The sequence below is a fragment of the Cannabis sativa genome, chromosome 6, assembly GCF_029168945.1.
Source record: "Cannabis sativa cultivar Pink pepper isolate KNU-18-1 chromosome 6, ASM2916894v1, whole genome shotgun sequence".
NCBI classification, from domain to species: Eukaryota; Viridiplantae; Streptophyta; class Magnoliopsida; order Rosales; family Cannabaceae; genus Cannabis; species Cannabis sativa.
The window spans coordinates 738,115-759,553 of NC_083606.1; the positions used below are offsets into that span (position 1 = coordinate 738,115).

General features: G+C 35.4%; 3 protein-coding genes and 1 long non-coding RNA gene across 4 annotated transcripts; 2 read left to right on the forward strand and 2 right to left on the reverse strand.

The window, feature by feature from the left end:
- Window positions 1–578: 578 nt before the first annotated feature.
- LOC115724879 (enhancer of mRNA-decapping protein 4) lies at window positions 579–8,920 on the reverse strand. The gene is made up of 12 exons (XM_030654245.2): window positions 7,744–8,920; window positions 6,498–6,547; window positions 6,259–6,421; window positions 5,924–6,142; window positions 5,612–5,740; window positions 3,972–5,492; window positions 3,511–3,870; window positions 3,309–3,428; window positions 3,048–3,218; window positions 2,796–2,960; window positions 2,586–2,711; window positions 579–2,496 (listed from the first exon to the last, which is right to left on the reverse strand). Exons 1-12 carry the CDS (start codon window positions 8,569–8,571, stop codon window positions 2,188–2,190), a joined length of 4,161 nt encoding a protein of 1,386 aa, XP_030510105.2. The 5' UTR covers window positions 8,572–8,920; the 3' UTR covers window positions 579–2,187.
- On the forward strand, window positions 627–1,307 carry LOC115724882 (chaperone protein dnaJ 11, chloroplastic). The gene has a single exon (XM_030654248.2). The coding sequence runs from the start codon at window positions 627–629 to the stop codon at window positions 1,119–1,121; it is 495 nt and encodes a 164-aa protein (XP_030510108.2). The 3' UTR covers window positions 1,122–1,307.
- Window positions 8,916–12,224, forward strand: LOC133038669 (uncharacterized). Its single transcript, XR_009688168.1, has 2 exons — window positions 8,916–9,235; window positions 11,029–12,224. It is a non-coding gene; the product is annotated as an uncharacterized LOC133038669 (long non-coding RNA).
- A 3,737-nt stretch (window positions 12,225–15,961) lies between these two features.
- Window positions 15,962–17,674, reverse strand: LOC115724880 (small ribosomal subunit protein eS7). The gene is made up of 6 exons (XM_030654246.2): window positions 17,537–17,674; window positions 17,053–17,137; window positions 16,879–16,952; window positions 16,673–16,796; window positions 16,402–16,584; window positions 15,962–16,315 (listed from the first exon to the last, which is right to left on the reverse strand). The coding sequence occupies exons 2-6, from the start codon at window positions 17,125–17,127 to the stop codon at window positions 16,196–16,198; spliced, it is 576 nt and encodes a 191-aa protein (XP_030510106.1). The 5' UTR covers window positions 17,128–17,137; window positions 17,537–17,674; the 3' UTR covers window positions 15,962–16,195.
- Window positions 17,675–21,439: the final 3,765 nt, after the last annotated feature.

Here is a 21,439-nt window from a genome sequence, read left to right on the forward strand (position 1 = left end):
CTACCACCTTTTATATATGATGTCTTACAATTAGTTAACGATATTTCCTAAAAGTTATTTTTATAAATTATACGAGACTCAATACTTAATTACACAAATATTAATATAACACCAAGAATAGTACTAAACAACAATAATACATTTTAACAATTATCAAAATTCAATTATATCAATAACAATACTACACCAATAACTTAATTAGCATTTCCCTTATAATTATGAATTTAATTTCATACATAGTTGAACACCTCACAAACTAAACAAATGGCAAAGAACAAAACTACTTGCATTGATATTTAGTATAGGATCTTATTTTATTTAACGACAGATAGATCTTCTAGAAGAACAAAAAATATTTATATTTATTTATTTATTATTTTAAATAAAAATGCCAGGTCATCATCACTACCCACTGAAAAAACAATAAAAATCCGATCTTTAATTACAAAACCAACACAACACACGGTTTCCACTTTCCTCCCCATTTTCCCATCGATTTTCGTACCCTCCAAACAACTTTCTCTCTCCTCATCTTTGACTCTTATATATACTCTCTCTCCTCAAACCCCATTTTTTCCATATACAAAAAAACCCCACTTCTCAATTCTCCCCCAAAATCCCCAATTATGTCCCAAACCCTAACCCTAGTTCTCCCAACCCTCTTTCTCTCACCGGAAAATCGACTCAATTCCGCCCCTTTCCTAAAATTCCCATCATCTCCGTCGTCTTCTTCCTCCTCCAATCGAAGCAGACGAAGCTCCGCCGTCAAGGCTTTCACGGTAACGGAAAGACCCAGAGTTAAATCCACCATTACCGGAAGCTTCTACGACGTCCTCAGAGTAAAGCATAACGCTTCTCAGACTGAAATCAAAATGGCTTACCGGAATCTAGCCAAGCTATATCATCCAGATGTTGCTGAAGACGAAGATGATTCGATCTCTGATGGGCTTGATTTCATCGAAATTCATAACGCTTATGCTACGCTTTCTGATCCTTCGGCTAGGGCTATGTATGATTTGTCTTTGGGTAACCATTTTCAGAGATCACCGTTGTCTTCTTCTTCTTCTTCGTATGGGTTTACGAGTTCAACTCGGAGATGGGAAACTGATCAGTGTTGGTAGAAATCAAACAGTCTTCTTCTTCTTCTTCAATTTGGGCTAATGTGTAATTTTTTTAAAGTTTTGGCCTTTAATTCAATTTTTCTTTTTTACTTTAACCCCTCAAAAAATGGAACCTTGTAAAAAAAATGCTATTTTTGAGAATGGCATTGTGAGAAATTTTATGTATATACTGATTCTACTTCTTCATTGCTGTTATTGTTCAATTTTTTATTTTTTTTTATTATTTGTTATTATATTATTATTCAATTTACAGAAAAGTTTGGAACTTTGAATGAATGGTACTTTTTTTTCATCTTCATCTTCTTTTTGTTGAGCTTTGTGTTTCAATTTTGTTAAGTGGTGATGGGATTGTGTAAGTTTGGTGTCTCTTGTTCTTTTGGCCTTTTATTGTTTTTGTCATTTTTTTCATTTGCACTTTTCTTGGTTTTTAAGTGAGGACAACTGTTATGAAAGTGGGGTTTTGTAATGGGTAAACACAAATTTGGACTCGTTTACCATTGAATACAATAAATTGAATTTTTTGTTATTGGGTATTAGTATTACTCGCACTTTTTATTAGTATTATTTTTTGAAGTTATATAAGAGTGTTAGATACCACTTTTAGCAATTCTCTTAATAAGTATAATTTTTTACTATTTTAAAAAATACAAATTAAATTTACCATTTTCAAAATAAGTGATCCAATCATGGTCACTGAGTTTAGATTTTTTTCAAATCGGATAAAAATAAATGGTACGAAACCAAAAGGAAGAAATGATAATCAATTGAAGAGATTAAGAATGATAAAAGAGAACAAAAATCAACCAAAATTTCCAACAATCTATTTTAGCAGATACAAAAGATTTAACGATTGACTCTACAAGGTGGTGGTAAGAGAGAAAAAGAAAGAGACCCTTTAAGCTTTGGAAATCACTTGGACAATTTTGTACAGAAGAACAAAGAAAGAAAAAAAAGTCGAATTGGTAGTAAATGTACTCTTTGCACAAGTGGAGTGGTGGTGATGGTGGCGGTGGTGGTGGTGGGTACTTCTACAACACGAAAAAGGAGAAGAACGAAATAATGTGCCTCATTTACATGTCATTAGCATGGAGTTTATGACGTGCATGAGGAGTCTGATACTGGTTATCTCAGCACCGTTGATTGTAGGCAAGTTGCGTTGATGGTGCAGTATCTGATACACTTGCTCGAAGATTGGTCTTACGTGCATTGCGATCATCGGGTCTGTAGGGTTTATGGCTGCTGCAACGTCAGTCATCCATCCTAGCTTTCGGGTTGTTTCTTTGTTGATATCGCACGCTAACTGTTGCAACAGCGAAAGCAACACTCCTTGGCTCAGTGGAAGTGGTGACATTGACAATAGACCCCGAAGATCAACCTGTCAAACCATGTATTTTCTCATCAATATCTCACCGAAACCACTTACTCGAGTTCTCCTTTGAAAGGGAAAGGAATGAAGAAGAATACCTGAGAACACAACCATGATACAATCGTCAAGTCGGTTCTTTGTAGAGCTCCAGTGAAGGCCTCCTCATACTTCTGTTCGGAAATCAATCTTGACAGTTCCTTCGTTGGATCCAAGGGAACCTCAATCTATTATAGACAACAAGAGTGAGAGCAATATCAGTATTATGTTGCTGAAAAATTAAAAAGGGAACTTCAGGAGTTAGAGCAAACCTTCTCATGGAGACCACCCAAAGGACCGTTACTTAGTTGGGTCACCAAGGGATTTACTCCACCTGCTTTTGCTCCGGCAGCAGCAAGAGCTATCAGCTTCCGTTGACCATCAGCCAACTCTCCACTTAATGTTTGAGTTACCGATGACGCTGCATTCATAGCATCCTGAAAATACATTCAATACCATACAATGATTTCAGTAAGTCAAGCAAATTGAAAAACCGGTGATAAGACAAAACAGTATACACGCACCCTTAAAGTAAGCGCCAACGGAGAGTGTGAACTCTCAAAGTGCTGCTGAGTTGCATTAGAATGTTCAGCCATTCCCTTTTGAAATGTAGCATCTACTTGTTCAAACATGGCTTTGCATGACATCTCAAACGCAGGGATCACCGAAGAGTCAAAGCTAGATTTCAATGCCTCCTATGAAAAAGATAAAAGACAATTCATTAAACCATGATATTCTTAGCAATCATTGCAAGGAAAACTGCATCAATGTTCCCTTATTCGTACCTGAAGAGCTTGTTTACCGGTAGTTTGAAATTGTGCTTGGATTTGTCTAGCAACTGTAGCTTCGAGTTTTGAGTTGACTGATTTCTCCAACTGATTTACTGCCTTGTCACCTACTCCTCTCTGAAAGCACAAGCATCAAGTCAGATCCAATCCGAGCACAACATTTTCCTAATAGAATGCTAAATAAATTCAAAATTCGAACCTGAAAAGATTCTGCAATAACTGAAGATATCGTTTTCTCAATAGCCGGAGTAATTGCTCGAATTACAGCAGGTCCAACTGCTGAAATTTCTTTCTTCAGTGTCTTATCTAACAAGGCTGGTAAGTCCTTGCCCATTAAGTTACTAATCAAACTAACAATTTGTTGAGTTCGATCCCGATATATCTTATCATTTTTCGCACTCTCTTCTTGAAAACGAGCCCATAAAGCATCATTACTGGCCTTAACAGCCTTCTCCATGCTTCGTCCAATAGCAGCCTCCAGTCTTCTTCCCTCCTTTGTTACTGGAACTGCAACCATCATCGACATATGCTTCTGCATGTCTTTCTGCATGGTCATTAGCTGCACAAAGTGATCAAAGAAACAATGATTAGACATGTATACCATGAACCAAATAAGGATTTAGAAAACATGTCCTAATTTCCAAAAGCTGGAATAAACACCTGATTAAGCATCTCCTGCATGGCTACAATTTGAGGAAACGCAGCTTCCAAACTCGAACTCCCACCAGGTTCATTGCTAGAATCCACTGAATTGAGCACACCTGGATATGGAGAAGAAGAACCAGATGCTTGAGAGTTTTTTGCCTTCTTTTTCGATTTTGTATTCGGTGTCTGCATAGGATTAGCTGCAGTAGAAGAACATGATTCGGAAGCCTTTGCAGATGTGTCTCTTGTAGAGTCTTGATCTTCCTCGCTGGCATGAGTAGGTTGCACCTGTGCCTCTGTACTGCTTGCATCATCAACTTGCCGAGCTTCATCTGTACTACAAGCTTCATTGACATTTGATATTGCACGTTCTCGGGCCATCTCGATACCAAGATCTGATGCCTGAGAACAAAAATATTTTTCTTTGTTCTCCGAAACCTTTGTAGATTCTTCCTGAACTCTGAAATCATCATTTTGATTAGATCTTGATTCACCCACAGTTTTAACTTCCAACTCGGTATTATCTGCATCGCCATTGACAAGCACATCCTGGGTGTTTGCCTCACCTCCAGCCTTGCATTCAACGGATTTAGTACTCTCAGATGAAGCTGCCATTAAAATCTCAGAAGGAGTAATGAGATGAGTTGGGTGTTTGTACATGCCGGAGCTGGTACTATTAACGACACTCGAGAAATCATCTTGTGAAAGTTTCTTCTCACCATTCCTAGAATCATCATCCACAGGATAATCATTATTTGCTTGTTCTCCAGAAGCATGATCACTAAACGAAGTACCTGACTCAAAGGTATCTAATGGAGTTCTAAAACCGGATAGTTTCCCCGACAGCCTTGGACTCAAAGGAAGAGGCGGTGATGGAGCACAAACAATGTCAGCATCACTTGCTGTTGGTGTTAACGCAACAGATTTCACCTCTGTACTCCGAGTCATAATTTCTTTAGAAGATGTTGCCTCGATAGAAGAGCCAACAGGATACCTCATGGCACTTTCAGAGTTGCTCGCTTGTGCAGTTGGCTTCAGTGGTGAGATTTCAGGGAATCCTTCAACAGTAGCCCTATCACGTGAAACATTGGACTCAGACCGATCTAGTGCTGAATTCTCGATTGGTGGAGGCAAGCACTGCGATAAATCCAAAGCATATTGCTGAATAGCCTGTGTTTGGACACAAAAAACCTGAAGAATATGTTCTCCATGGGGTGATATACTTGCCCCAGTAAAACTCAAAATCGGCATAGTCACAGTAAATTCTGCTATATAATCCATTCGTGTAGCCACCGGGTTAGGACCATATTCTAGGTGTACGGCATATATAGCATTTTTCTTAGCATTTGCAAGTAAGAGAAGCCCTGCTTGTGGCAATGCTACAACTTGGTTAAAGAATGCATCCTCTACCCTAGGTTCGGTTGAACTCTTAAGTTCCAATGTCTGAGTACATTTCCATGATTCCGACTCACTTGGCAACAACCAACCTTCTTCACTAGCCGATGCCCAAATCTTCACTTCTCGATTTAAAGGACCCTGAAAGAAGTTGAAACGAAACTTAATATCAAGAGCTACAACTCGCTTATCACTCTGATAAGATGCATTGCACAAGTACAATTAGAATATTATTCAACCGAAAAACTTCAGAAGCATACAGCTGTGATAAGTATAATGTGTTCTGGCCTGTGGGGAGCTGTTAAGAAAGTAGCTGAATTAACCGGGTGGCCATCGTGGGGTCTCAAGACCGCAAGCGGTTGCGCTTTTCTATCTTCCCAAATCTTTATCTGCATTTATTTCGAGTAAACTTTAATCAAAACACACCTTTCAATAAATTTGATCATAAATTAGTTACAAATCAAAGTTATTGATTGTCCAAGAAAGACAGATTTGACAGAAACCACAACCCCCGAGTGAAGAATAATTAGAGAATAGAGAGAGAAGAAAAGGAAAAGAATGAGAGTACGAACCGTTCCATCCACTGAAGCAGAAACCAAACGAGTGGCCATCCATTGGCACATTGACAAATCTGTTATTTCTCCATCGTGCTTACCAACAAACTGAACACCATCAACCAGCTTCTCTACTGGACACTTGATAGGTTCTTCAGCCGAAAAGACTTTGCCTTTCCCAACTTTTGTAGTATCAAATCTCAGAACACGTTTTCCAAACCCAACTACCAACATTTCCTGCATACGAGTATTTAGATTATTACAATCTCTTAGACATTCAGACAACAATAATCACACGCATTAAAAAAAAAAAAAAAAAAAAAAGAGGTGATTGGTTATCAGGTAAGCATTACTTGTTTGTGGCAGTGCCAGCAAATTCTGGGATGTGAAGCTTCCCCCTCGCCAGTTATTTGAACAGCGATGACAATCTTCCCTGTGATCTCTGGTTGTTTACCTTCTTCACCTCCTGGACCTTCCGATATTTTCCATACACACAGCCGTCCTTCCACACTCACACTGCAGAGAAGAACATTAATAACCAGAAAACAAAACCGAAAAGAAAAATGACTCACGATTATAGAAAGAGGGATACCTAGCAAGAAGGTGGACATCCTCAGCAAAAAAAGCCATGTCTGTGACCCTCTGCAGAAGAAGAAGACATTACATAGATTAACAAAAAAAGACAATAAGAATCCATATTTGTTTCTCCCTTTACTGTAATCCCATGCTCTGGATAATGAACAAGGCGAAACATTAAGCAAGAAAAGAACAAGAAGCCAAGTTCAACTATATAACCATACCGAAACTAGCTACCCGCCTAACCATAAACAGCAAAACTAGGCTGCCCGAATAACCAATGAACAACAAAACTAGGCTACCCACCTAATTAAACAAGAAAACTATGTAAGTACCTATCGAGAACAAACCACATGTTTGACCACTTAAGGCTTAAGCTATATAACCATAGCGGTATTTATACTAAACCAACCAACAAAATCAAATAACATTAAATTTAGTTTATTCAGTAAACATCAATGAACCTATTCTCAAAACTAGGCAAGCCTTTGCTAAGTAAGTACCTATCGAAAACAAACCGCATGTCTGACCACAAGAGTACAAAAGTATTATTTTTTAAGAACAGTTCAATCAATCTATAACCATAGATAGAGTCTTTGTACCTAAGTTCCAACAAAAGCTAAAACAAACTAAGTTCTTTAGCACACACCTATGTATCTAAGTTTAAATTTAGTACATAATTTCAAACCAACTAACAACATCAAATAATTTTATATTTAGTTTATTCAGTAACCATCAATGAACCTATTCGCCAAACTAGGCTCTTAACCGCCTGCCCATAAACAAGAAATCTACAGAAACAACTCACATGTCTAACCACTTAAGCCACCCCTCAAGTACAAAAGCACATACTACTACTAATGATAAATCAAAATAAACAAGAAAACTATACCGTTTACCAGGTAAGTACCTACCGAAAACAAACCATTGTTAATCTATATGATCACAGCAGTATTTCTACTAAACTAACTAACAACATCAAAAACTTTAAATTTAGTTTTATTCAATGAACGTATTCGCGAAACTAGGCTACCAACCCGCCTAACCATAAACAAGAAAACTAGAGCTTTTACTATGTAAGTACCTATCAAACAAACAAACCACATGTCTAACCACTTAAGCTACCCTTTCAAGTACAAAAGCACTAATTTTTAAGGCCACTCCTATACTATGATAAATCAAAATAAGAACAGTTCAATCAATGTATAACAAAGTTAAGTTCTTTAGCAACATTGTTGAGAATTAGTTGATTGAATCCAAACCTGAGTGTGACCACGAAACAAAGATCTTATTGCAGTGTGAATATTAAGAGTACGAATATTCCCTTGCTTCAATCCATAACAAATATATGATTTGTTAACCGCAATTTGTCTACCCAAAACGAGTTGAGGATCCGAACCATACTTAGTAATTGGACTAACTTCAAGCTGTGGTTGAGCTTCACCTTGAAGCCTAACATCCACATCATAAACAACATGATCCCCATTCAAATGTCTACCCTTTGGAAGCTTACTGCTGGGCATTCGAATAGGCCCAGTTGGGTTAATTCCCATTGGAATCATAGGCGGCAATTCAATGATTGGCGAAGAAGAAGAAGAAGAGTTGGAAGAAGGAGGAGGAGGAGGAGGAGAAGCACTGAGGAGAGCCATGATTCGTGCACCTGAATTGGGAGGAGGAGGAGAAGGAGATGGTTGAAGAGGAGGAGTAGGGTAAGAGAGAGATCTCTGCTGATGAATTTGATGAGCTTGTTGTTCAAGAGAGTATGGGATTTGTTGGTGTTGAGGAGGAGGAAGATGATGATGATGGAGTTGGGGATGGTGGTACTGAAATTGATGGTGGTGAAACGGCGACGTTTGAGGTGGGTAAGAGAAATTGGCGGCGGAGGAGGAAGAAGAAGGTGGTGGGTATGAAGATGGTGGTGGAATTGGGAAATGGGTTGTTGAAGAAGAAGAATTATTATTAGGGTTTTGAGAATTTGGGTTTGTTGTTGTTGTTGTTGTTGTTGTGGGTTTAAAGAAAGATTGCATATCGAAGGTCTGTTGTTGGGGTTGAGATTGAGATTGGGGATTTGGATTGCCAGGAGAAGCCATTGAAATGGATCAAGAGAGGGGAAAAAGATTGAATCTTGAGATTGGGATTGTGGAGAGGGAAATGGGTATTGGGGAGAGAAAGTAGAGAGTAAGGAAAGTTGGGGTTTTTATTCAGAGTTGAATTTGGAAAATTAGGGCGAAGAAGAAGAAGAAAGATTGGATTTTTATTTGCAGAGAGTGAGATCTGAAGTGTTGAAGAAGAAGAAGAAATCCGTACTACAAATGAACCCTCTCAAAAAATAAAAAATAAAAATAAATAAAAATAAAAATATTTAATTAATAAAAGATATAAGATACTTCTATAATGCACTCTAGATCTATAGATGCACTCATTAGAAGAATTTTTTAGCCTATTCTTTTTTATAGTCGTTTTAGTTATTTAAGAAATTTTGTAAAATTTAAAGAGATTTGGAAAAAGTTAACATGCTAAAAATTGGGTTCAAATAGTATCTTGTACGATAGACTCTTTTATTTTATACGTGTATGAAATAGATGGTTTTAACTATATTTTTGGCATGTTAAGTTTTTTTTTAAAATTTTTTAAAATTTTGTAGAATGCCATAAAAAGCTATAACGTAGACGAACATAAAAAAAAAATTAAACTAATTTTTTTTTTCTAAATGTTGGAATAGATAGATAGGGTACATCAGTAGACCCTTTTAAGGTGGTGAATCGTATACATAGCTGGAGTGGTCGTTTTCTATCTCGAGCTGGTAAGGAAATACTTCTTAAGACGGTTATTCAATCACTCCCTACCTATGCTATGAGTGTTTTTCTCATTCCCCTTAAGATTTGTAATGAGATTGAAACTCTAATGGCCAATTTTTGGTGGAAGACATCATCTAGTAAGGGTAATGGTATAATTTGGATGTCTTGGGAGAAGATGGCAGTTCACAAAGACTTTGGAGGCCTTGGCTTTCGTCGTCTTCACGACTTTAATCTTGCTATGTTAGCTAAGCAAGGTTGGCGGTTACTTGTTACACCAAATTCTCTTGTTAGCCAAGTTTATAAGACAAGATACTTTCCTCGTTCTGATTTTCTTGGTGCTGAACTTGGAAACAACACCAACTTCATTTGGAGAAGTATATGGCAAGCAAAGGACATTGTTAAACTTGGTGCCAGACGCACTATAGGTTCAGGGACCACAACCAGTATTCTTTCCCATCCTTGGCTACCTGACAACTCCAACCCATATGTCACAACTACACACCCAAGTCTGCTGAATAGGATGGTCAATTCTCTCTTCGAAATGGATACCTCCTCTTGGGACCGTGACCTTGTTACTGACATCTTTAATATGCGAGATGCATCTCTCATTTTTGGGCTGCCCCTTAGTGCCTCTGCTGGAGACGATTGCTGGTCTTGGAGTGAAGAAAGCAATGGCACTTTCTCGGTGAAAAGTGCATATTTTCTGATGCAGAAAACAAAAAACCAGCATGTTGGCGCTGATAATTCTGGCTTCTGGCGCTCACTTTGGCAACTAAAAATCCCTCCGAAAGTCAAGAATTTCATGTGGCGATTGGTCTCGAATACTCTCCCCACTTGTCTACAACTCATTACCAAGCATGTTGACATATCTTCGAACTGCCCAGTATGCAAATGTCACCCAGAATCTGCCTCTCATGCCATCATCAGCTGCTCTTTTGCTAGTTCCTGCTGGCAGTATGCACATCCCACGGTAGCTATTGTTTCCAACACTACAACAAGTATGTGGCTCTGCAATCTATTTCAAACATCTGATATGGAAACTAAATGCCGAATTGCTATGTTATGCTGGGCAATTTGGCAAGCTCGCAACAGCTTAGTTTGGAATAAAAAAGCAACTTCTCCCCAACGTGTTTCTTCATCAGCATTATCTATTCTTGATCAATGGCGTAAAGCTCAAGATAAACAAAACTTATTGTCATCGGTTCTTGAAACCAATGTCTCTAAGGTTGAGCAATGGACTAAACCCGAATCTCATACAATCAAGATTAATGTTGATGCCGCTCTCTTTGAAGGGGAAGGCTCTTATGGCTATGGCATTGTTGCAAGAAACTCCTCAGGTCTACTATTGGATGCTCTAGCTGTATGCAACCGGGGATCGTTTCTGCCTGAAGTTGTGGAAGCCATAGGTGTCAAGGAAGCTCTCAGTTGGATCAAAACTAAGGGCTGGGGAAAAGTGGAGATCGAAACTGATAGCATGCTCACTGTTCAAGCCATTCGTACCTCTCACACCATGTCATCTGTTTTTGGTGTAGTTGTTAATGATTGTAAACATTTACTTTCTTCTTCTCCACATGTTTCTGTTAATTTTATTAAACGATCAGCTAATCGAGTTGCCCACTATGTGGCTAGGCACTCTCGGTTTTTTTCTGGTTGTAGCATTCATACTCAGAACCTACCACCTGATTTTCAGGAACTTTTGTATTCTGAATGCTAAATTTCAATGAAGTTTATATTTCATTTAAAAAAAAGGTGCGTTGTACAAATTTTTAAATATATATTGAAATAGTAAAAGGTAGCACCATAAGATTATAATTAAGTATTGGATCTCACATATTTTTAATTGGTTAATTAAGATTAATTTTACTTAACTTTAATATGTACCAAATTGTGTGAGTCAAAATTTTTGAGGTTGTTAAAAAAATTGTTGAATTATTGAGATTATTAAATTTAATAATTTTCGTTCAATTTTACTAACGGACACCTGACACGGATAAAAATTCTGGAGATACGATTTAGTATATGGGCAATCACCATATTAAGCATTTGTTAGTAAACTTGAATGAAATTAGGCAAAAGTCTTGAATCTAATAATTTTAATAATTTGGTAAGAACTTTTAACGGCCTAAAAAGCTCAAGTTGTACGATTTGGTAAAGTTAAAGTTCGAAAAAAAATTATAAATAACTTTTTCAATTTAATACTTAAAATTAAAAAATTGCTAATTATTTATAAAATAACACCTCCTCATAGTGTTAGGTAAAATTGATGTTTAATTAGTATAATTTATTATTTTGAGGCAATAAGACTTTCATTAGGGAAGAGGTGGGAGTGTAGTGTGGGACTTAAATATAAATATAAATATTATTTATTTTTTTTTATGTTTTTTCTTTGGAAGAAGTATTGATTTATATAATATACATGTTATAGATTTTGTTTTGGATCATACATAATTTATTTATTTAAAGCTATGATTTAAATATGTGTTTAAGATTGCAATGTATGAATAAACAAATTATGATAATTTATTATTAAAAAAATATCATTGATCCATATTTATTGGTTGATCTGATTCCTCAAGGAATAAGATCAATTTCCCATGATATAATGTGTGTATATACACTAGCCATGTTTGCAGTCTTTAATTTTATAATTAATGTTTATTAATAAATCCATTAGTGTTAGTTTGAATCAAAAATTGTAAGAAAAAAATAACATGATGGTACATATACTTTTAATATATATTTTGTCTTTTGTAATTATGGGATTAAAAAGTTCATTTTTTTCATGATTATTTATCCTATAAGATATTGAATATTGATATTATTTACTTATTAGTGAAATAGTGATATAATGTGTTTATGATATATTTATTGTAAATGGAATAATATTATTACAATAGCCAAGTTCTCCTTGTATATATATATATATAAATATATTTCTACAATATTTATTAATAAACATTTAAATTAATTAAAAAAATGTAAGAAATAATATCATGATAAACTCATTCCCTTCATGATAAATTATTTCATAAGATCTTAAGTAAAAAATATTATTTATTATTTTTTTTTATATATTTGTGAATTAGTGATAACATTTTTTTTAATAATGGACTAATAATACAAGAGCAAAGTTTGGTCTATGCAATTTAATAATTCATGTGTTTAATTTTATTTAAATTAATAAATTGGAGAAAAAACAATATGATGGTACATGTGCTTTTTTTTTTTCATTTGTAATTATATAGTAAAATTCATTCCTTTCATGATTATTATTTATTCCATAAGATATTAAAAATTTCCCTAACAAAGTTGCAATGTTTTTCCCAAATAAAATTGAGGGTAAGTAATTAGTAAGAGAAAACAGCATTTGACGTTGTTCAAACTTTTCTTGTTCCTTATTATGTTTATTTGAAATTGTATTACTTAATAATCTTTTTATTTCATGCTGAGTGTTCTCGATACACAATTTTAACATACAATATGTTAAATTTATTGTCGAAAAAGATATTGATCGGTTAAAAAAAACCACATCATAAATTTATGCCAATAGAGTAATTGATATTTTTATTCGTAACTTCAAAAAGTAAACTTACACCTTTGACCGATACAAAAAAGTAACATAAGAAAAAAAAAATATACTTATTCTAGTGTGTGCAGTTTCACCTACACATGGAACAACAATTGTATATGGGAAAACCTAAGAATCCTAAAACAAATATTTTAATATAGTGATCTATAGAAATGTTCAATTTGATGATGGAGTGAACACTAAAATTTAAATATATATTTTGAATTATGTTCAATCTTACTTTATTTGAACTTATTTTTAACATAATTTGCAAGTAAATAATTTTATAAGTTATTACCTACTTTATGTTCAAAATTTTTTACACATTACATAATTTTGTTTTATAAAAAGTATCAAAATGTGAAAGTAAGGTGATACATAAGTTATTATGTGTAATATCTTAATAAATTTGCAAAACTTTAAAGTTAATGATAAAAAAACGCATTAAAATTGTAATCATAATAGCCTCCGGTCGAGATCCAAGCCCTACTGCGACCTGTTTGTGCTCCGATCAAAATCTAGCACTTGCTTCGATCGAGATCAAAGCCCCATCGCTATCCACCTTTGCTTATATTTGAAGATCCACTATAAACTTCCCTTAACTATACTCATATCTCTATTAAAATAATACACAATCTATGTGGAGGACAATAATCGTCAATCATAAATTATTCTCCACGACTAACCCGTTAAGATTCCCTAGAACTTGATTATTAGAATCTAATGAAAGGCATGAATACAAATTAAATTTAAATTCAACTTATTTTAGAAATTAAACCAATGTTTTCAATTTGAAATAAACTTAAGAATTTCAAACATCAAAATCTCTCTAAATATTTGTCACAAAATATACCCATGGGCTTTATAATCAATGTGGGAGTAAACAAAATTGAACATTTTTTTTTTGTTAAGAAATTAAAATGAAGTAACCAATTATCTTTATGATAACTAAAGGTAACCAATTAGTTTACACTATTTTTCTCATATTTTTTTATTAATAATACTTATTTATGAGTTGATCAACATAATTAGCATCACATTTAAATTTTGCATGTACATTTTTAATTGTATTAATATGTTTGAACTTCATTTGAGTAATAATTAATAAAAACTATATAAAGTTAAAAATTGATAAAATTAATTAATTATCATAAATTAGTGAAAACAAGATATCTTATATACTATATATTGAATTCAAATGGACTAATTTGTGTCGTATTCCAACCCAAATAAGTTAGAGTAATTTGTAGCATAAATATTTAAGTTTAACTTACAGTTGTAAATAAATATCTAAGTTTAATTTTTAGCAAAGAAAATTACATTGTAACCCACTTTATTTTATTTGTTTTAATTTTTAACTTTATTTCCATATTCTACACTTAAGTAGAAGGTAAAAATTACGCAACCCACTCATAAAAGTAGGTAGATTTTAATGAATTAAAATATAAAAGTATTTTTGATTAATGGATAAAAAAAAAAAAAGATATTCCTTAATTTATCCCCAAGTTATATTTCTGTAACTCTGTAAATACCTAACCGTTAAATATTAAGCCATTAAATCCACGTGTCATTTTTTTTATTGGTATATTTGAACTAATTTTTTTTAAAATAATAAAAATTTAATGACTTGGACCAATCAAAAATTGCAACTAGAAATTAAAGTTAAGTATTTATATAGCAAATTTAAATTTAGGGTCCAAAACCCAGACCGACTCGAAAAATTCAATTATATAATTAAATTTTTAATTTACCGAACCCTAAAATTATAAATCCAAAAAGTAAAACTAGTTATAAATTGAATTGTAATTGAGTATGTGTGGAGAAATGTGAATATAATTATTATTATATGATATTATTGTATAATTGTGTAATTATTTTGTGTTTATTATATATAAGTATAATTTTAAAAAAAATTATCTAAATTATAGCAGTTATTCCTTACGATTGTTAACTATGTTTGTGTCTGGCTTCGTCCGGTTCTTTCATCCGGTAGAATATCGGTGGGCGTCCACCCCATTTCCTGTGCCCGGTGGTGGTTCTTTCTTCTTCTCCAACCTCATCGTTCTCTTCTATGCATTTTTGACTGGTGTGGGAAATGGCCTTCTCTGGCTCTGCAATCTTCACGCTGAGGGGCATCAAAACTGTATAAACTCTCATCGTTCCTGAAGAATATTCTCTAATGTTTTTATCAGATTCGATCCTAAATGGCCTCAATACAATTGGATTCATGAAGATGGTGTTGGTACAGGAACCATGGCATTATTATAATCAATACATTGTTTTGTGTTCACTAGGTGCTCGACCAAATGCCCCAATGAAATATATGACTCAATTTACTCTCTAAATTCAACCACATTTACCATTAATAAAATGGTGAACTCCACCCTCAGGCCGACTAAAAGTTACAACTAATTAATGGAATTTTTCTCTTCCAATAGTTGGTGTTCGGGTGATAAGAAGAACTTTGCACGGAATGTAACTATTGGCTTTATCAAGACTAAGGAATTGGAAATTATTATAGCCTCATTTGGAACAATCTGGAGATATATTTTGACATTGATTCATGAAGTTCAAGGCTATACTCATCCCAATGATTTAGTCTAGTTATTAAAATCTTATTTCCAATTTCCCTTAGAGTAAGGTCTTTAATATTTTGGCTTAATTTACTCTATCAGTGGATAGAGATTTTTTTGATTGAAGGATTGTCTACCTTCAATTTTATCTGTTGTATTACATTTTGTTTGAATGATTAATATAACAGTAGTAAAAAAAAAAAATTATCTAAATTGATTTGTGTGAAATATAAATGTAATTATTATTAAATAATAATAAATTGATTTGGGTTTGCCCTTTTCAAAAACCCAAAATCCGCACCCAAACCCACCCGATACCCGATGTACATCCCTACCTGAATTACAAACTATACAAAAAATGCTCCATATCAACTACTAATAATATTTAACACAAATATGAAATATGGTTTTAATTCTGTTGAAATATGCATTACTCATCCCATTCATCTTTCCTTAGTTTCTTTATATAAACAAAAACTTCACTCTTGGAATAAAAATTTCCCTGAATTCTTCATTAAAATGAGAAAGAAGAGCTTCAAAATAAAAGCAAGCAACTCATGATTGATAAATTATCTTTCATAACAAACTATCAAGATTTTTATAAGCACAAGAAGAAGAGAATAAAAAAACATTGCTATGTCTGAATCAAAATATGAAAATCTCACAAGTCAAAACTTCAAGAGTACCTATCTGAAAAATGCAAATGAGACTTCTAAATTGAAGTAACAGCAACAGAACAGAACCCATCATTCAAGTAATGAAAGTTACTAGTCACTTAAGCCTCAGTGATTGGATATTCGAACACAACATCCTTACCGGTAAGCTTCCTGTAAACACCCGATAATGTCTCCAGCTTGTACTCGGTGTTGTTGCGCTCCTTTGGATCAAGGTAAACCTGTCACACATACATTTCATCAGGGCTGTGATCTATCTATCAATTATGCGAAATTGGTAATGACAAATTTACTTTCTCATATATACCTTGATTATCTTGGAGCCATCAACTCGGTATCTAATCCGCTTGCCAACAATCTCAGCAGGATGAACAACATCCTCCAGAATGGCATCGTGGACAGCTGTAAGTGTACGGGTACGAGGACGCTGGGCAGCAGAGCCTTTCTTTGGTGGCCTCACAATCCTTCGGGTTGCAACAATGACAACATCCTGTCATGTAATAACAAAGAAAAACATTCGTTTCATGACGAAATCAAAACCATCATGTTAAAAAACTTCGAACAATTCAATATGTTACCTTTCCACTGAACTTCTTCTCCAACTCCCTAACAAGACGCAAATGAATTTTTCGGAAACCCTTCCTCAATCGGTAGGGAACATAGATAACTACAGCCTTGCGGTTTCCAGAGATATCTACTTGGCTTGTATAAAAAAATAAACAAACTCCAATTTAGTAAAAGTTCCTAACAAAAATATGAAGCAAAAACCCCATAAAATACTTACATAGCTGAGTTGATGTAAAGATCTTTCAAATCACTTTTCAGTTCCTGGTTAGTGTTCTCCAAATCAAACAGGTTCTGCAACATATCAAGACCGATAAATTCAGTATGATAAACACTATAAAACGATACAAAAAATACATACATACATATATCATATAAACATATATTATTATACCTGTGCAACTGTTTCTTCAAACTCAGTAGGCTCGGCATTGTTATCCTTGAGGATCTTCTTCTTTGTTGAATACATTCTTGCTAACCTACATACACAGTAGTGATAATTACTCATTATGATATCAAGTTCAATCTAAACTAAAATTACTCAAATTATTTAAAATAAACAAACATAAAGCAAGAACAAACTTGTTCATGACTTGTATAACAATAAACAAACAATAACTTACTTAGTAATCTTGATAAAATTTTTATATATTTACAATATCAAAAAACAAACTCATTGAGATCACATAAACACCAAAAATTGAACAAACAGAAATTTGTTTCAGAAAAAAAATATTAATGAACCAAGAAAATCAAACGAGGATGGAACTAACTGGATCGAAACTTGTTGCCTGAGATTTTCCCAAATTAGAGTTGAAGAGAAAACAAAAAATGAAATGAGTAGAGATTAGAGTTGAAGATAGCATAGCATAGAATACCTTAGAGAAAGGGAAGCAGCCTTGCCTGGTTTTGCCTGAGTTCAGTAAATAGAAGAGGAAGAAGGTCTGGTGCAGTTTTAGGGTTAGGGTTAGGGTGTTACGAGAGAGAGAGAATGAAAGTAATATATGGCCCGGGTTGGGCTCAATGGGCCACAAAACAAGCAGCCCGTTTCTGACCCAACAGACGGGTTTCATTTTTTTCTATTGTTGGGCTGAAGGCCCATAAATTAATAGGATACAAATCCGGGGAATTTTCATTTTATAATATGATTATGGAAATTTTTTTAGAAAAATGTTAAAAGAAAACATGGGGAAAACAATTTATATGTTTTAATTACTTTTTTTTTTTAAGTTTGATAATATATATATATTTTTAAAAAATAATTATATTTTTACACAAAAAGTATAAAAGTTAATAAATTTTTAATATTTTTCCATCTTCAACAACAAAGGTTTGGATCTCGGGTTCGGGTATGAGTTTGGGTTCGTTATAAGTAGTCCATGAACTATTCACAATATTATAAATTAATCATTTTGTGAAGTTTTTTTACACGTGGCAAACAAAATGATGACATGACTACTTACCTAATTACTACATCACGTGATGTGCGACTTCTTGCTTTTTCAAATAACCATATCGACATTGAGATAAACTCTCCCAATCTCCCTGTATGGCGTTTAACTGGTCTCTATGGAGAACCAAATCGCAGCCTTCGTTTCAAGACTTGGCAGCTTATTACCACTCTTTCCTCTGAATCCCAGCTTCCATGGTGTATAATCGGCGACATTAATAACATAGGCAATCAAAATGAGAAAAGAGGAGGCCGGTTGTACCCGAATTCGCTGATCGAAGGCTTCCAAAATGTCCTGAGTAATTGTAGTTTGATCGATATGGACCTTCGTGGCCATCCTTACACCTGGGAACGTGGCAAAGGAACAAGTAACTGGGTTGAGATACGCCTTGATAAAGCTCTTGTCTCCTCTCTCTGGCTTCAATCTTTCCCGTCGGCAACCCTTTCAAATGGAGAAGTCTCTTCGTCCGATCACCTGCCCATCTTTCTTGAGCCTTCCCCTGCGATTGTCACTGGTCTGGTGCATCAATTCAGGTTCGAAAATGCATGGACCAGGGAGCCTCTTTGTGCAGAAATTATCAAATCCTGCTGGGAAAATAATTCTCAATTGAGTCTTCAAGGTAAAATAACAATCTGCAGCAAAGCTTTATCTGAATGGGGAAAGAACATAACCTGCAATTTCAAAAAAAGAATTCGTGACAGTAAAGCAAAACTTGCTTCTCTTCAAGGTAACTCTGATCCTTCCTCTATTGTCAATTTCGGCCATGAACAAAATAACTATTTTGAAATTCTAGCACAACAAGAATTATACTGGAAGCAGCGGTCGAAGCAGTTTTGGTTACACAGTGGGGACAAAAATTCTAAATTTTTTCATGCTATGGCTAGCACCCGAAAACGCAGCAACAACATACAATACCTTCAAAATAATTCTGGTGTGTGGACAGCCTGGAATAGTGGTCTTGAAGAGGTAATTGTCAATTATTTTACCAACATTTATACTGCTGGGAATGTCAATTATAACCAGGTTGTAAGTGGCATTAATAGTTCAATCTCCACTGCCCAAAATGCTGAGTTACTCAAGCCGATTACTAGTGATGAAGTGCGCTTGGCTCTTTTTCAAATGCACCCCGATAAGGCACCGGGGCCTGACGGTATGGGTCCTGGCTTTTTTCAGAAACATTGGAATATTGTTGGTTCAGACTTGATCTCTACTGCTTGTGATTTCTTTGAATCATGTACTTTTTCCTGTAATTTCAATGACACCAATTTGGTGTTGGTTCCCAAGAAGAAGTCTCCAACTACTATGAGTGATCTCCGCCCTATTGCTCTGTGTAATGTCTCTTATAAAGTGATCGCGAAGGTCCTTGCTAACCGCATGAAGCTTATTATTGACCAAATTATCTCTCCCACTCAGAGTGCATTCATCCCGGGGCGCTTAATTTCTGACAACATCATGATTGCTTTTGAGGTAATGCACTATCTAAAAAGGAAGGTTCATGGTAAGAAAGGTTATATGGCGTTAAAGCTTGATATGAGCAAAGCCTATGATCGAGTTGAATGGGGATACTTAAGAGCTGTTATGCTTCAAATGGGTTTTGACCAACGGTGGGTCGACTTGATTATGACTTGTGTTTCTAGTGTGCGGTACTCTATCTTTCATAACGGTCATGTTATGGGGCCAATCACTCCAACCCGGGGAATCCGCCAAGGGGATCTGCTTTCCACCTACTTGTTCATAATCTGCGCGGAAGGTTTCTCGGCTCTTATCTCTCGGTTTGAAAGAGAGCGGTTGTTACAAGGGTGTCGTGTTGCTCAAGGTGCGCCCGTTATTTCTCATATGCTGTTTGCTGATGATAGCTATGTTTTTTGTCAAGCTAATAATGGTGCTGCTGGTAGCATCCTATCCCTTCTTCGGCAATTTGAATCTGCGTCTGGTCAGCAAATAAATTTGGGTAAGTCATCTGTTTTCTTCAGTCCAAATGTTCATGGTCATCTTCGCAATAGCATCTGCTCTATGCTCCATATGCCTGAAGCTTCTGAAAACAGCCTTTATCTGGGTCTCCCCAACATAATTGGGAGAAACAAAAATGCTATTCTTGGTTTTCTGAAGAATAAGGTTCTGAACAGAATTAATAGCTGGACTGGTAAGCTGCTATCTAGTGCGGGGAAGGAGATTCTCTTAAAAACAGTGGTTCAATCTCTTCCCACTTATGCTATGAGCGTCTTCCTTATTCCCCTTGGTACTTGTGATGAGATTGAGAAACTAATGGCTCGTTTTTGGTGGAAAACTACAAGCAGCAAAGGCAATGGTATTATTTGGATGAATTGGGATCGTCTTTCTCGTCCAAAAGAAGCTGGCGGTTTAGGCTTCCGCCTTCTCCATGATTTTAATCTGGCTATGCTAGCTAAGCAGGGCTGGCGGTTCCTGTGTCACTCTGACTCCCTTGCCTCCAAGATCTTCAAAGCACGCTATTTTCCCTATGATGATTTTCTTTCAGCTGACTTGGGCCGAAATCCTAGTTATGTTTGGCGCAGCATTTGGAGTTCCAAAGACTTGGTCCGACAGGGTGTTAGACGCACTATAGGTACTGGTTCCTCAACGAGTATTTTGCACCATCCTTGGCTCCCTGATGCTAGTAATCCTTACATCACCTCTTCCCATGTTGGCCTAATTGGACATAAGGTCAGTTCTCTTTTTTCGATGGATGACAGAAGTTGGGACGTAGAGTTAGTCCGTGACATGTTCAATGATAGGGATGCTAATTTAATTTAAAGTATTCCTCTAAGCTTCTCGGCTTCTTCTGACTTCTGGTCTTGGTCTGATGAAAGCACTGGTCAATTCTCTGTTAAAAATGCTTATGGTATTCTTCAGGCTTCAAAAGATCCAAGAACGGGTAATAACAACTCAGGATTTTGGCAAAAATTATGGCAATTAAAGATCCCGCCGAAGGTCAGGAATTTCTTATGGCGTGCTGCGTCTGGGACTTTGCCGACTTGTGTCAATCTCAGAACTAAACATGTTGATGTTCCCTCACTTTGCCCCGTCTGTTGTGCTGTACCTGAAACTATCTCTCATATTCTCCTCTCTTGCTCCTTTGCTACTTCCTGTTGGAATCATATGGGTCTTCCTGTTGGGCTCTCTCTTGACCTCTCCTTTGCTAGTTGGTTGGATGGGCTCTTCCACTCCCTTGATGCTGATCGGGTCTGCTCACTTGTTATGGTTGGGTGGTCCTTATGGAAAGCACGAAATTCAATAGTTTGGAAGGACAAGGTTCTCACTGTTGCGAATGTTCTTACTTCGGCTCGCATTGCTCTTGATCATTGGCGTAAA

Bases quoted from the DNA above. Each gene is read 5' to 3' on its own strand.
- LOC115724879 (XM_030654245.2), bottom strand. From the start codon at position 8,571: ATGGCTTCTCCTGGCAATCCAAATCCCCAATCTCAATCTCAACCCCAA. The intron at 6,548-7,743 runs GTTTGGATTCAA...CTTCTTCTGCAG, and splicing joins TGTTTCGTGGTCACACTCAG to AGGGTCACAGACATGGCTTT. The intron at 5,493-5,611 runs GTATGCTTCTGA...AACTTCTTTCAG, and splicing joins ACATTATACTTATCACAGCT to GGTCCTTTAAATCGAGAAGT.
- LOC115724880 (XM_030654246.2), bottom strand. From the start codon at position 17,127: ATGTATTCAACAAAGAAGAAGATCCTCAAGGATAACAATGCCGAGCCT. The intron at 16,953-17,052 runs GTATAATAATAT...GATATGTTGCAG, and splicing joins TTGAAGAAACAGTTGCACAG to AACCTGTTTGATTTGGAGAA. The intron at 16,797-16,878 runs GTAAGTATTTTA...TTTTTATACAAG, and splicing joins CTTTACATCAACTCAGCTAT to CCAAGTAGATATCTCTGGAA.
- LOC115724882 (XM_030654248.2), top strand. From the start codon at position 627: ATGTCCCAAACCCTAACCCTAGTTCTCCCAACCCTCTTTCTCTCACCG.